Below are 15,453 nucleotides of genomic sequence, written 5' to 3'. Positions count from 1 at the left end.
GACAGAAGTACCAGGATGTTTAGGGCAGCAGTGGTGGCCTATCCCAGGGACTGGGAGGGCACAGGTAGGCGGGGTCTGGAGGTGACCTTGGCTCTGTCATTCTCTCCATGAAACATTGGTCAAGTTATGTGCTCTGTGGTTTCCCATTTGTCACCTGGAGGTAGAAACAGTCTCTTGCTCTGGGTTAGCCATCAGGGTTCCATGAGGTCACGCATGCAGAGTGCTTACTTAGCTTGGGCTGTCCATCACGAGCCCTGTCTGCTGAGAGGGCAGGAGGGGAGAAGGGCCAGGGTCCTTGCCTGCTGGTGGGGCCACCCTGCACATCTCTCCATGCACACTGCTGTCTGTTATGCCAGCACCAGCAAAACACGACTGTCAGCCACGCTGAGGTGGCACTCAGCATGCAAGGGAGAAAGACAGTATGGATCACTTGGTGGCGTCACAGCGCACCTGGTCAGCCAGCCACGTCTGCCCTGAGGATTGTATTCCAGCAGCTGGCCAGAAGCACAGGGGACGAAGTGCACAAAGCTCTGCTCCTATCCTGCTCTGTCACCTGAACAGCGCCCCACCCTGGGCTTAGTTACAGCCCTTGGAAGGGCAGCACTTGTGCCTCACACCCAGCATGGTCGTCACCAGGGTAGCTTTGGGATGGTCGTCAGCAAGATTGTTCTCTGTGCTTTCAGGGTGGGGAGAGCAGGCAGGCTTGCAAAGCGCCCCTGTCCCCCGGATAGCTGTGGGTGGCATGTAACTCCTGAGTCGTGGGTGATCACCTTCTTCTGGGATCATCTCAGAGCAAGGCAGGGGCTCAGAAAAGGGGTCCTTCTCTCCCACAAGCCCAAGTTTCTGCGGTGGAGCCCTTCTACCCTGAGGCCGCGGGGAGCGTGAGGCTTGGCTGGGTCCTGGGTGGGCCTGGACACATCCCACACGTCCCCCACGTCCCCTCATGCAGCTGGCATGCACACATATCCCCACAGTCCTGCATTCCTGGGGTCCAGGGCTCTGGGAGGTCCTCCTGGGCCACCTCCCTTGGTTCCCACTGCCTAAACACACGGAGGTTCGAGTCGCTGGTGCTCACTGTGTACTCTCCAAGACACCACGCTCAGAGCCTTTTCATTAGGCAGAGCTTTTATCCTTCTTTCATAGATGAGGAAACAGGCCTGGGTAGTAGAGCTAGACTTGAACCTGCCATTTCTCGGTCTGACCCTGCCCTGCCACCCGGACCCCTCCTGGCCTCTCTGTTCCCCGTCTTGCTCCCACTGACAGCCTATGACCCACAGGCCTGCCTTTCAGGCCTCCCCTGGGAAGCCCCTGCTGTGGGTGTCCTCAGCTGGCCACCTCCGTCCCGTGGGCTCAGCGTGACCTGATCTGAGGCCCCCAATGGTGAACAAATACAAGACCACACTCAAGTGGACTCCTGTGGGGAGGAGAGTGGCCTTCAGCCAGAGAGCAGCAAAAGTCACAAGGGGTTGGAGCTGGAGAATGAAAAGTGACAAGAGGTTTATCCTTGAGTTCAGACCAGCTGCGTGGTCTCCTTCACTTTCCTTTTGTGCTCGGTCGACGCCACTCCAGGTGCCTTTCTTTACAAGGTTAAACGCAGAGCTCCCACGTGACCCAGTACTTCCACGCCTGGTCGTACCCAGGAGAACTGAAAACAGGCCCAAAGAGCTGTTAGTCCAGCAGTGTTCATGGCAGCACTGCTCATGACAGCCAAAGGTGTCCATTGGCAAATGATTGGATAAAGCATGTGGTCTGGCTACACAGTGGAATACTACTCAGACTTGAACAGGAAGGAAGCACGGACATGCCGTCAGGTGGGTAATCCTGGAACACATGCCGAGGGAAAGAAGCCAGGTACAAAAGACAAAGCCTGTGTGATTTCATTTCTATAAAATGTCCAGAACCGGCAAGTCCATAGGCAAAGTAGAGTGGAGGTTGCCAGGGCCGAGGGAGGGGGATGGGAGTGGCTGCCTAATGGGAACAGGGTTCCTGCTTGGAATGACGAAAACATTCTGGAAATGGGTGGTGGTGATGGTCGCATGACCATATGAATGTACTTAATGCCACTGAATCGAATACAAACTTGCTGTTTTAATCATCTTTATTTTACCACACACACAAAAATCACCCAGAAAGGCACCGCCAGGCCTCTTTTTTTTGCCATTTTGTTTGTCTTCTGCAGCTCAGTCTGACTGTTCTCTCCTCTTTTCCTCAGCTGAACTTCGACCTAGACCGGGGAGTGTTTCCAGTGGTCATCCAGGCGGTGGTGGATGAAGGAGATGGTGAGCGGCCTTTCCTCTTCTGTTCTCCCATCCAGTGTGTGGACCCTGTGGGAAGAAGCCACTTCTCCCCTCAGTCATCGGGGAGGCGTTTATTCAGAACCCATGGAGGGTGTGGCTCAGCCCACTTAGCAGGTTTAGGGCCCTGGGACTCAAGCGCTGGGCTCTCCATCTTCTCTCTAGGGCCCCCTTGTGGTAGAGTCTGGCTCTCACTGTAGTAACAGTGGCTAGAGAGGCCTCTGATCTGGTGTCCACCCCACAGCGAGCGGAATGATGGAGACGGTTAGCAGAGAGCAGCAGGGAGTGGGATGGGCCTGTCTCAGGCCATGCTGATTTCCTAACCAGTCCGGCAAAGACTGCTGGGTCTCCCTGCCACTGCTGTGGGCTGCACGCCCCAGCCTAGGATGTGGATGGTGGAGCCCTGCCAGGGGGCAGGGCTTGTCCCCAAGCCCACTATCTCAGTCCGGCAGCACTGCCTAAAATGTCCCTCCATGTGCAGAATGAGACAGCAGGTACAGAGCCAGCCTCAGGCAGTTTGGAGTGGCTACTTTGAAGGAGGGGTGAAGTGTGGGCTGGAAGGAGACAGGGCTCCCCAGGCAGAGAATGCGAGATGAGGATGAGCCCTTCGAAAGGTTCTGGACTCAGCCCACAGGAATGAGGAGGAGAAGCTGGGGCAGGGGCAGGTCAGTCCTCTAAGCTCACTCTCCTCTCTCTCTCTGGGCAGTTGTGGAGGTGACTGGCCATGCCCACGTGCTCCTGGCTGCCTTCGAAAAGGTAAGTGCTATCCTGCGCCTTGACCTGGGAGCGATGGGCAGAGGGGTGGTGTTTGAGACTAGAAGTCTGAACTTGGGGGTCACGCCTGGTCAGGTGGGCTCAGAACCAGAGGCCCAGGGCACACGGAGGGTTCCCCAGTTGTTCCAGGCTTCAGGAAGATGATGTGTTTCCAGAGGCTGGGCCTTGAGGTAGAGCATTGCCATCAGGAGGCTTTTTAAAGGACACATGATGTTTGGCGAGGGCATGTTCTGGGGAGACCAGCCCTCTGGGAAGTCCCTGTAACCTACCAGCTCAGGGGCTGAGACCCCCATGTGGAGGGCTCTGGTCAGACCACCGTTCCTCTGGGATGTAGAAGGGTGATCCAGGGCTGTGGCCTTTCCCACCAGACCCAGTGGCCTGGGTGTCTTCAGAATCTCTCAGTCCCCACCTGGTCCTCAGACATTCACAGGTGATCCTGTCCTGCCTCCAGGAGGCTGCATCCCCTGGTCCTTCAGGGCCAGGCAGCCCTCCCTCCCCACTGGGACCTTGCTGACTTCCAGGCAGTTATGTGTTGCACTCACTCATCTGATGTCCATGAGAGCAGGGCTGGCCCCTAGTTTGTCATGTCCTCAGTGTGAAGTAGGGACTCTGCAAGTGCTGGTACTGTGGAGGAGGGTCTGCCACCTGCCTAGCACAGCCCTGGACTCTCTGTGAGTGGCAGAGGCAGGAGACACCCAGACTCTAATGAGGGCCCTGAGCCAGGGACGCCTACAGATGAAGAGGCCGTTTACGTGAAGGGAGTCACTTAATATTACCTTTAGCATTACGTGAATTCAAACTTAGGTGCCCCTTCTTTTCACATAAACCCAAGTCCCCAGGTTCCCCAGCTATTTGTCTTTTCTGGCCACGTTTATGGGGTACAGTGGGGAAATTGGCTTTGGTAGTGCAGATGGTCACCCTCATTACTGATTAGGACATTGCGGGTTCTAGGGATCATCTCGCTCACCAGTTACTGCTGGTCCTGGGGGCCAGGCAGTCCTGTGCGTCTGTCTACACAGTGATTAAAGTGCCTGGCTGCGTTAGGACAGCGTCCCTGCCAGTTGAGACCTTTGCTGGAGGTAGTGGGGTATGTCATTTGTTTGAAAATGCCATGGCTGACACCCCCTACCCCCAGTGCTCTGTGACATTGGTTGGCACTCTGCACTTGCACAGAGTTTCCAGCGCTAGCCTGTGTCCTACGCGGATGAATAGCAAAGATCCTTTGAGGAAACTATGCTCAGGCTGCTTGTTCTGGAATTCCCACCCTGCCTGGGCACCCTGCAATCCTAGCTTCCTTAGCTGGGTGTGCGTCTGCAGCACCGAGATCACCTTTGTGCAGGGCCCAGCTTCTTCCTGTGATCCGGGTCTTTCCAGGCACTCCAGGAGTCATTGTACACAGGCCTGAGGCCTCTCTGGCCTATTTGTTGAGTGTTCTTCCTGGCCTCCTGGGGCTGTGCTGACGCCGAGTGCCCCAGGCAGAGTTTGGCCCTCTCCTCCTCCAGCTCTGGGTTTGCCAGCTGTGCTCCCCAAGTCTGGTCTTGTCGGAAGCGACAGTACCTGTCTACCCTTCTACTTCTCTGGCCAAGGCATAGGGGCCATTGATGGCTAATATTCCATTCTGTGTTTCCAGTTTAGAGCCCAGTGAGAAACTGCTTCATTTTTTGAGTTCGGCATACTAGAAACTTCTGTAGGAACCCATCAGCCTTACCAGAAAATGCCAAGTGCTGGTCTCAGTTAACTCAGAATGATAATTGATGATAGCACAAGGTCTCAGATTTTGTACCTAAATTAACCTCCTCAACTCTCAGCTGTCTCCCCAGATACCGCTGAATACACTGTTCTGGTTTATTCTACAGTTTTAGAGCGTTGGGCTTTCCTGTGTATGCATGCGTGTGCGTGTTCTCGTGCTGTCTTTGAGACTAGACCAAGCCCTTTGAGGGCCGGAACTGATGTTCAATTCTTGCCATCCATGTACTGCTTCTTGACTTTGGGGAGGCCTTTGTCCATCATCAGAACCTGGCTGGTGGTTGTAAATCTGAATGTGCTTGAGAACTACCTGAGGCCAGTTGGGCTTTGCAGGTCAGGGTGGGACCCCGGAGGAGGTATCTTTAGAAGGTGCTTGGCGTAGTGCTGAGGCCAGGTCAGAGGCCGCATTTGAGAAACCCTGGCTTGGCTCTTTAGTCTTCACACAGCCCCTCCTTTTCCAGCGATGAACGTGGAATGACCAAGGAAGGCCTTCAGCCGGCTGAGCAGTGCCCGTGTGGTCGAGTTAACCTCTGTGTCTTTCTCCCTGCAGCATGTCGATGGCAGCTTCTCTGTGAAGCCGTTAAAGCAGAAGCAAATTGTAAGTCCGTCAGAGGAAATGCGAGCCCTCTTCATTTAAAAGACACGTGTATACATACAATCTAGTAGTCTTGGTGGGTTATTCTCCCTGTCCACCATGGTTGCTGTTGAGGTAGCTGGCGACAAGCCTGTTGACGTGTTTGCCATTGCTCTGGGCTCTGGGAAGTCAGGGTCAGGGTCATTGGGTACGTGCGTGTGTACTGCATACCCACCATGTACCAGCATTGACTGTCGTAGCCTTGAGCGTTATCCAGCATGAACATAGCAAGTTTTCAGTAAATGTTTGCCGAACGAATGAATGGATGGAGGTAGGAAGGAAACAGGAAACTAAGACAGCAGCTTCCCTCCTCCTCCTCCTCACAGATTATGTAGTATACCTCAGTATTGGGCAAAGATGATGGACTTAATCAATTTTGAGAGGAAAGATGGAATATTTGGAAACAAATGGGAGCTACAGAGTAGTACAACTTTTCTTTGGGGTCAGTAATTCCATGTTCCTACAGCAGGAACAATTATTCCCGGTGGCCTCCGACACTGAAAATTTAGAGGATGGGGTCCCCTGAGCTGCACCATGTTGGATTTCGATATTGAGACTGATTTCATAATGGCCACAGTGGGATCTGTTTCCAAAGCCATGGTTAAGATTATCCTTGTATGTAGCTGCTTAAGTGCATAAGCCACAACCCGGGAGTGATGTCGGTTAATTTTTTAAATGGAGGGTAGGGAGAACTGGCAGATCCAGCCCCTGAAGGTGGCAGGACAGCCGGAGACCCCAGTGATGGTCAGAGCCCTTGTCCCAGGAGAGCTGACCAGCAGGACTGTGGCTCTCAGGAGGGGTGTTTATAGCCCATGGGCCTGTGGGAAACAGTAGTTTAGACCACTTTTGAATGTAGCTAACATGAGGCCTGACCCTGGTCACTTGTGGGGCAGGGGACCGATGGGTTCAAAGAGATCTTTTCTCCAGATTAGGGACGGTAAGATGGACAGCGGGTGTGGTTGCTGGGCCCGTGTAGAGCGTGGGTCCAGGTCCTCTGTGGTGGGCAGAACCACTGGGCCCCCCATCCTGCTGCCCTCCTGGGCTGGGCAGGTAGCAGGTTCTCCCTATCCCTCTCCCCAGGCGTGGGACTGGATAGAGTTCCCAAATGTATCTGTTCCCGGGACCCGAGCCTGGCATCTGGGAGGTGGTATTAGGCCAGGTGGGTGCAGAGGAGCCCTTGAGTGGGGCCAGCAATTGCACAGATGCCTTTCTGCTCTCCAGGTGGACCGGGTCAGCTACCTGCTGCAGGAGATCTACGGCATCGAGAACAAGAACAACCAGGAGACAAAGGTATGTGCTGGTGGCGAACACGCACTGGGCCTCCAGGCCGCCGGCCTCACTCCCCAGCTTCCCTGCCATTGAATGGAAGCAGACTCATGGGAGTGGCTTGCCTGGGGTCCCCCAGCCATGGCCAGAGCCCCACAGGTAGTTTGGTCGATAAGCCATTTCCCTTCCACGCTTTCCCCGGAGGGTCCGGCACCCCAGACTGCATCATTTTTTTATGGAATTAACAGAGTCTACAGGATATTTTGTTCTTTTTCCAGCAAATTCACTGACTTGTTACCATCACTGGGCTGCTGGCTGTCAGGTCAGCCAGGGCAGCCTGGGCCCGTGGGGTCCCCTCTTGCCTGATCGGGCTTACCCAGTACTGCCTTGTCCTTTTTCTTCCCACAACCAGCGGTTCACTGTCTCCTGCTGGTTGTCTCCTCCCCAGACTCCCCAGACTCAAGCCCCTGCGGTTATGTGCAGGGAGGGATGTGCCTTCCTGTGACCGTGACAGAAGCACGGTGTCTGACAGCCGGATCCGGCATAGCCAGGGAAGGGTAGCCAAGAACTGGTGCCTTCGTCACTGTTTGGAAAGGCGCACTGGCACGAATGAAACCGATGCTGTTTTTTACATCTCCAGAAGTTTCACACCAGCTGGAACAAGCCAGAAGCAGGAGGACAAGGCCGTTTGGCCGGCCCTGAGCCTCAGGGGAGCAGTCTGCCCAGTTTGTGTGTTTCACACAGGTTGGCAGACTTTCTGTAAAGGGCCAGATAGTAAATATTTTTGACTTTACTGGCTCCGAGGGTGTCTGTCATATCTATTCAACACTACCATTATAGCACAGAAGCAGCCGCAGGCATTATGGAAACAAGTGGACAAGGCCATGTTTCAATAAAACTTTATTTACAGAAATAGGCAGCAGACCGTAGCTTGCTGATCCCTGTTTTAGAATGTTGCTGTCTCTTGATCCAGTTACTATTTTTGTATTCCAAAAACTGTCATTACTTGATGAAAATATTTCAAACCAGTTAGACTTGTCTGATTTTGTTTTATTTCGTTTTAACCGAATGGCAGACATGTTCCATAGGGTGGCATCTCTTCCACATTTTGTATTTGATTCTGAGGAATAGAAAGACACCTGAGTTCCTTGATTTGGGGAGTGAGGGTGGGGCCACAGAGTCTCTTCTTTTGCTGTGGGGTGGGCGCAGGCTGCATCTGAGCCTGCCCCAGCAAGCGAGACTCTGGGCCACATCTCATGAGGAGTCCTGCACCTTGGTGACCTTCCTCTGCCCTCTCGGGCTTCTCTTTGCCACAGCATCCCCCTGGGGAAGTAGGGTTTTGCCAGTGGGTGGCCAGGGACAGGGAGACCCCCTTCCTGCACCTTAGCTGGCCCCCAGTCCCTAGCTCTCCGGAGGCCACTGACCCTTGGATCCTCGATGTCCCTGCAGCCCTCAGATGAGGAGAACAGTGACAACAGCAACGAGTGCGTGGTGTGCCTGTCAGACCTGCGGGACACGCTGATCCTGCCTTGCCGCCACCTGTGCCTGTGCAACTCCTGCGCTGACACGCTGCGCTACCAGGCCAGCAACTGCCCCATCTGCCGGCTGCGTGAGTGGGGACTGCCGCACCGGGGCGGCCGGGGGGCTGAGGATGAGAGGCTGTCAGCCTCCCACTGGGTTCACGGCACATTGGAACTTGGTGGTTAACTTAGGCAGTTACTACCCACAGCAGCTACGTGGGCATGTGGATGGATTAGATCCCCCTAGATCTGCCTCCAGAAAGTTAGACTTCCGGAACAGATGGCCAGGGCAGGTGTTTACAGTGAAATTGGAACTGGGCAGAAATTGATCAGTGAATTAAATCCTTATTTTAAAGGTTATGTGAGAAATAATAGAAAATTAGAGTGAAATGGAGAGGGTACTATTCAAGGAATTAAATCTGGTTTCCTGGAGCACTCCAGATATTTTTTTAGTCAAAAGCCATCACGTCGGGTATAATTCTGAATAAAATATTTGTTTTCCAATAGAAAGAATCTAAACGTTCTTGGGGTACAGGTCCCACTGGGTCAACATGAGCGTTGAGGGGGTGGGAGAGCACCTGCCTGGCGGGTCTGTGGGACATTTTCATTTAGTAGGTAAGTGGTGGCTGTTTGAATATGGCCTTTCTCCTCTTTTACTCCTCGGCTACGGAGGCTCCACTCCCGAGCTCTGAGCCAGGACACCTGGTGTCATGCTTGCCCTGTCACTATCTTGGGACTCAGAAAGACCCTGCCCGAGGTTGTGGCTAATAGGGGCAGAGATAGGGTTTAAACTGGGGTTCGGCCCAGAGCCCACACTCTTGCCGCTGCTGACTGGAACTGGCTGCACCAGCACGTCACAGAGTTGTTCCCCGTGATAGCCAGGTGGGCCGTGGATGGGGTGTGCCTGCACAAGGACCACAGGGCAGGCTGGCCGTGGGGAAGTGGAGGACAAGGCCACATGGCCATGTAGTCTGAGAGGTCCAGCGCCTGGGAGGAAGCCCCAGCCTTGATGGGACTTGGAGGCTGTGCGCTGGGCCCATAGAGATGGGCAGAGAGGCTCCACCCACCTCAGTCAGTACAGCATGGAGGGCAGTGGCCTCTCCTGTCTGGGGGCAGGCCGGGAGAAGAGGGGCAGGGAGTAGGGGCAGGGGGGCTGTGGCGGTGGCAGGATCCTGAGCTGGAGCGGAACTGCAGCCTCCCCGGCTTGCTTCAGCCTCCTGGGCATTCTCGGTGGAACAGCGGCCCCAGGGCGGGCATTTGTAACACTTGGGCTGGCGAGATGGGCCAGGGCCTGAGGTGACTGCTGTCAACCCTGGGGACTCAGTCGTTGCTCATCTTTTGAGAAGGTGCAGCTGATATATTTGTGACTCCTACGTGTGTGACCTGCACTTTTTATTTAACTGCGTCTCACAAACGTTTTCCTTTTGCGAGTGGAACTAACACCACAGGGTGACCAGTGGCCTGTGTCCTAGTTTATTTTCCCAGCTCCTGTGCTGTTTCTAGTTTCCCCAGTGTAGATAAACTTTGTGCTGTCATGAGCGTCCACGTACACACACCTGCCTCCTGCCTGTTGGTTGCTTTCTTCCTTGGTATAACTCCCAGGAGACGACACCGTGTGCTTCCAGGTGGTTGGCAATTGTAACTCGCAGCCATGCTCACTGTCTAGTGTACAGTCTGGGGTGTGGTGGGCGAGAGACCAGCTACGCCATGCGTGCTGCCCCTGGAAACTCTGAGCGGGGGCAGGCCATCCTGGCCTCTTTTCCTGCCAGGGATGTTTTGTTGTGACTCTGTTCACCTGATTTGGAAATGTGGCTTGTCCCAGGACTGTTGTGGCGTGGGCGGGTGGTCCCTGGAGTTTGGAGGGTCTTGGTGGTGCTGGAGCCAGCCCTTGCCTGACACCAGCCCTTGCTTTCCTTTCTCTCTGCCACAGCTTTCCGGGCCCTTCTGCAGATCCGGGCAGTGAGGAAGAAGCCAGGCGCCCTGTCCCCCGTCTCCTTTAGCCCTGTTCTGGCCCAGAGTATGGACCACGATGAGCACTCTGTAAGTGCCTCTTTCTCGCTGCATTGGAGGGTGTTGTGGCGGAGAGGAGAGGGGATCTGGAGGAAGCCCCCGCCCACTCTCCAGGGCCTGACAGGTGTCCAGATGCTTCCAGGGCATGCCTTTGTGATAAGACAGTGTCTGGCTCCCGGTTGGGCCAGGTTGATCAGGCAGGCCAGAAGGAGACCACCTGGGCACCCTTGGGGCAGTCAGTACCCAGCCAGGACCCAGACTGTCTGGATAGCACCTCCACCTGCTGGCTCTGTAGTCCTCTGTCCTCATCTGCCCAGCATGGCCCCACAGGTGGCTGTGAGGCTGAGTGGGGTCATACAGGCTGGGCCAGTGAGCTCCAGTTGCAAGGATTGATGGCAATGGCAAGCGCCCCTTCACCGAACTTGAGCCATGGTGTCTGTCACCATTGCTCCAACAGGCGAGACAGCCAGGGTACTCTGTGGGTCTTGGGAAGTGAGGTGGCCTTCAAAGAATGGCTTTTAGATGCCCTCTGTGTGTTCCTTGCCCACCCCTCCCCAGCTTGGGCGCATAGGAGGGCACCTCAGCACCCGGCCACTGCCTTTGCTCCCCGAGAAACCGTGAGGTAGACCTTGCTGCAGGCAGATGAAGGGAGTCAGACTCTGGCTTTGGGGACCTCGAGAGAGAGATGGGCAGAGACATGGAGAGAGACACACACACACAGAAAGACAGAGCTGTATGGGCAGAGGCAGATGGAGACACAGAAATGCAGAGAGAAGGGGAGAGATACAGAGAGAAAGGGGAAGAGACAGGTAAGGGCGGGGGAGAGGGTGATGCAGAGACAGAAAAGAGACGCGGCAGGGACGAGAGCGAAAGGGAGCTGCTTGGAGGTGGACAGACAGGGAGAAAGATGGAAAGAGACATGGAGCGAGACAGAGACAGGGATGGGGTAGAAAGGCGGACAGATGGGGGAGGAAGGACCAGAGAGCAGGTGGGGACAGGCCCGGGTCCCGAGTTCCCAGGTCCCAGGGGGCGGCGAGTGTTGTCCGCTGCGAGTCCGTGTCTTGGCTCTCGACTGAGGTTGTTTGGACCCAGTGATTCTTAGAGGCCCTGCTAACTCTGTACAAAGAGAAAAGGACCCAAACCCTCTGATTGGCACCCTCCAGGATGGGCTCCTGTACTGAGCTTGTGGATGTGATGTGTTTGACCCACACAGTGTTTCTGAAAATTGGGCCAATATTTAAAAGCTTGGAAATTTCCCTTAAAACTCAGATACCTGGCTTCTCTTTCAAAGTCTGAAGGTGTGGTCTTGCAGCTGGAGCAGACGCAAGGCTGCCCCTGGGGGCAGGTCCCCGTCACCCCTCCTTCTCCTGGGGCAGCCACACTGTTTAGCCTGTGGACCCTGTCAGCACCAGGGCCGAGGACTCGGAAGCCAAGCCCTCCAGTGTAACGTTGGACTCTCCCCCAACATCGTACTTTTGGGGAAGAGAGGAATAGCACTTAGGCGTGTTTTGCTCCTGGGAAGAGAGGACCCCGGCTGTTTCACACAGGAGCAGCTGCTCGGGCTGTGGGGTTTTCTTGTCGTTTGTGTGTTGTCCTCCCAGTTTTTGCCCCAGTGTCTGAGGGTCAGGCTGGATCCTCCTGTGTTTGTCCCCCCTTATCCTGAGAGCTGAGATGCTGCCCATGGTGCAGGCGGGCTGGGGCTCAGGCGGTGACCCAGCACCTTCTTCTCTGGAGGTTAAGATCTCCAAATAAATGAGTTCTTGTTCTCCGCTGCATCTCCTGTATAAGCCATTTCCACATAGTACCAGAGAGAGCCCAAATTAGGCATTTTCTTCATGGAGTCCATTAAAATCATTGCAGAATGGGGTGATTTAGGGCTGATTTTTCTCCCTAGCCACTGTTAGGACTTATATGTAGGTGATAAGTTTAAGAGGCTGGGCCAAGCCTCATTGGAGGTACCCGGGGCATTGGGGTCCCTTCTCTATGCCCAGCCAGGCCCACTTTTAAGGAGCAGGCAGCCACTGTCACACCTCCCTACCCTGGACTTGCTGCTCAGGGAGACCCAGACCATGGGCGGGCATTAGGGATGGGGACAGGCTCTAACTGCAGCACGGCTCCTGGAGCTTCATGGATGTGCAGGCCCAGCCCAGACCTGCGTTTGCAGGGCGCCCGCAGTTCACTTGCATGTTAAGTTTGCAAAGCACTGGGTCAGTGGCGCTTGTGGAAGCCAGCAGACGAGACAGACCCCACCCAGGCAGCTCCAGGGCCATACGGGGGGGTGCTAGTTGTAAAATGTATGATTTTTATCTTGACAGTGTCCCTTTAAAAAATCAAAGTCGCACCCCGCCTCACTGGCCAGCAAGAAACCTAAAAGGGAAACTGTAAGTGTGTTTGGCCCTGTGGCCACATCTCTGCCCCTCACCCCGATTCTTAAGCCAATGACAAGTACAGGAAGTCATTTTCACCCCAGGCTGACGTGTTTGGTTAATTTAATCTGTCAAATCCACTCTCCCCAGTCCCGGCGTCCCTGCCCAGGAAGGGAGTTTTGTGGAACAAGCAAAGCTCAAGGTCTGTTGGCAAAAAAAACCAGTCTCGTGGGTCCTCGCTGCCGGGCGACGTACCGGCCTCAGGCCACCCCTTCCCGCCAGCTCTGCTTCCGCCCGGGTCCCCGTTGCCCTTGTTTCCCTTTTTTTTCTTGCTGGCAGTGGAATGACGTTGGAGGTGGAACTAATGTGGCTGCAGAATTTTGCAAATAGCATTCCTGGCGCTTGCTTGTCATCCTGCATCCCCTGCCCCCTGCCCCTTGGGTTTTAGCTCTCTGGGCCAAGGACTTGGTTTTCTTGCATCTTCCTTGCATCTCAGGAAGCAGGCTGGGGGCCAGACAGCGTGTGGCAGCCGGGCTGGGCTTCTGCTGAACCCTGTGTCCCCTTAGTAAAGTGTAGAGGTGGAAGTCACTAGAGAGTCAACCTCGGGATTTTTGGAGGGATGAGGGGGTTCAGAGTAACTATTTACCTTTAAATTGAGGGCACATTGGGAGCAAATGCAGGGCACTACTGGTTCAGGTGACCCAGGGCCCCAGGAAATGCTTGCTGAGGGCAGGAGGTGACCACCCTGACCCTCCTGCCTTCCCTGTGGTCCCAGGGTTGCTCTGCTGCCTGCCTGAAAGGCAGCCCCCACCTTCCGGTGGATCGGGCCAGTGGGAGGGGGTTTCACTTTGGAGCATTTGCCCTTCACTTTATCTAATAAGAGTGAGAGCAGGTGGCTGCCCCGCCCCATAGGGGCCCAGCACTGACATCCCACAGCTCCCTTCTCCCTTCACCTTTAACCCTAAAGCGAGACTCAGCCTGTTGATGTGATCTGCTCCTTGCAAGGGGGAAACAGTGGTTCTGAACCAGGGGGCCTGTGAGAATCACCCAGAGCACACATCACCCCTCGGATGCCCGCCTGCCCAGGTGCCCGCCCAAGGTCCACGGAGGATCTCGTGCTGGGCCAGATCCCTGTGTCGGGCAGGGCTCCCTGGGGGACCAGGTCCTCCCTGGTCTAGAACACACATGGTTCCCACTGGTTTCTCTCGCCTCTGGCATGGCTTTGCTCTCCACCTGCTCCCGAGTTCTCCTTTCTCTCACTAACCCCTTTCTCACTCTCCATCCCTTGCCAGGCAGGAACAGAAAGCCAGGTAGGGACTGGCCAAGGCTGGGGGTGGGGTGGCTCTTCCGAATGCCCTCTCTGCCTTCATTCTGGGCATCGAGTGGGGCCTTTGGATGTGCTGCAGCTGATGGCTGGGGGAGCCCTGGGCAGGACGTCTGCTGCTGCTCTGGAGTTCTTGGCGCCCCCGAGGGAGGGGGGATTTAAGTCCCTGGAAGATGGTCCAGACAGGAGATGGTCAGGAAGCAGATTCTGGGGGGTAGAACAGGGCAGTAGGTAGTGGGCAAGGAGCCCGGCCAGCTTGTCCCTCACCCACTCTTGTCCCCGCAGAGCTCTGACAGCATCCCCCCTGGCTATGAGCCCATCTCCCTGCTCGAGGCACTCAATGGCCTTCGAGCCGTCTCCCCAGCCATCCCTTCGGCCCCCCTTTATGAGGAGATCACCTACTCCGGCGTCTCAGACGGCCTATCCCAGGCCAGCTGTCCTCTTGCTGGGCTTGATCGCATCATGGAGAGCAGCCACCAGAAGGGCAAACCTCGGAGCAAGTCCCCCGACAGGTGAGGCTGACGCCAGGATTCCCTGTGGGGAAGGGTGTCCGGGGACCCACCCCTGCGCTTGTGGGCCAGGGCGAAGGAGGCGTGTGCAAATGGATAAGAAGCACAAAGCAGTTTTATCTGTAACTTCAAATAGTTTTATAACACGTTTCATTTGGTGATTTGCCAGAAAGACTCACAGGACCAGTTGTGGGTTAGGCTCATGGTCATGGCTAAGGGTGCTCACAGCAGAGGCAGCAGGGGAACAGTGTGCCCATGGAGGCCAGGGGTGCCGGTGTCCTCCCTCTCCCAGGCTGCACGGGAGCAGCAAACCGCAGGAGTGTGTGCAGTGTGTCGGCCCAGGGAAACCGTTTGGGATTCAGGATTCCAGGACGTTCTGGTGGTTGGTCATCTGGTCACATCCTGCTGTGAGGCCAGTGATGGCCACAGAAACCCAGCTGCAATGAAGCCAGGTGCACATCCTCCACCTTGTTTATGCCGGATGAGCTGAAAGGCAGGGCTCTTGCTCCAGGCCACTAGAGTGTCATCATCACTGACATGTGGAACCTTTGAGGGCCACATGCCCAAGGGCCAGCCAGTGTGGTCCATCGTGATTCCCTCAGACACTTGTGAGGCTCAGGTGACCAGCCCTGCCGTGTGAAGTCTTCACATGTGTGCTGGGTTTTTTTTTTTTTTACTAGAAATGTATAAAGAAGGCACAGGTTCTGTAAAACCAGCTGCAGCTTCAGGCAGAATCACTTCAAAGAGAAAGAAACACGGAGGCCTCTCCTGCTGCCCCCACGCCTAGCCCACTCACCCCAAGCATGGACCATCACAGTTCTCTTCTTCTGGAAGTAAAAGGCCGTCTTTAGGTCTGTGCCAGCGCACAGGTGGACAGCCTTCGTGTCCCGCTGGCTGGCGTCCTGCCGGCACTCTACCAGTGTGCACCCCTCCCCAGGTGCATCTCTTCCGAGGACCCCGGCACATGTCTGCAGGCTCACCCCCTCGCGGTAATAGCTTCGGGGGGGGCG

General features: G+C 55.4%; 1 protein-coding gene across 7 annotated transcripts in view; it reads left to right on the top strand.

Moving 5' to 3' along the window:
- The window catches only part of MGRN1 (mahogunin ring finger 1), a 47,954-nt gene that overhangs the window by 24,465 nt on the left and 8,036 nt on the right, over positions 1-15,453 (top strand). For 4 of the 7 annotated variants that reach the window (XM_036225352.1, XM_036225351.1, XM_036225354.1 and 1 more), the window contains exons 6-13: positions 2,213-2,279; positions 3,001-3,050; positions 5,365-5,412; positions 6,670-6,738; positions 8,164-8,323; positions 10,165-10,274; positions 12,560-12,625; positions 14,220-14,446. In XM_036225352.1, the coding sequence (XP_036081245.1) occupies positions 2,213-2,279; positions 3,001-3,050; positions 5,365-5,412; positions 6,670-6,738; positions 8,164-8,323; positions 10,165-10,274; positions 12,560-12,625; positions 14,220-14,446 (797 nt within the window). The remainder of the gene's footprint in view (positions 1-2,212; positions 2,280-3,000; positions 3,051-5,364; positions 5,413-6,669; positions 6,739-8,163; positions 8,324-10,164; positions 10,275-12,559; positions 12,626-14,219; positions 14,447-15,453) is intronic. The other 3 variants (XM_036225355.1, XM_036225357.1, XM_036225356.1) reach the window with 1 other exon arrangement.

This window comes from Rousettus aegyptiacus, unplaced genomic scaffold (assembly GCF_014176215.1).
Source record: "Rousettus aegyptiacus isolate mRouAeg1 unplaced genomic scaffold, mRouAeg1.p scaffold_m13_p_8, whole genome shotgun sequence".
NCBI classification, from domain to species: domain Eukaryota; kingdom Metazoa; phylum Chordata; class Mammalia; order Chiroptera; family Pteropodidae; genus Rousettus; species Rousettus aegyptiacus.
The sequence above is the reverse complement of the archived record's forward strand: the minus strand, read 5'-3'. Positions and strand labels throughout refer to the sequence as shown.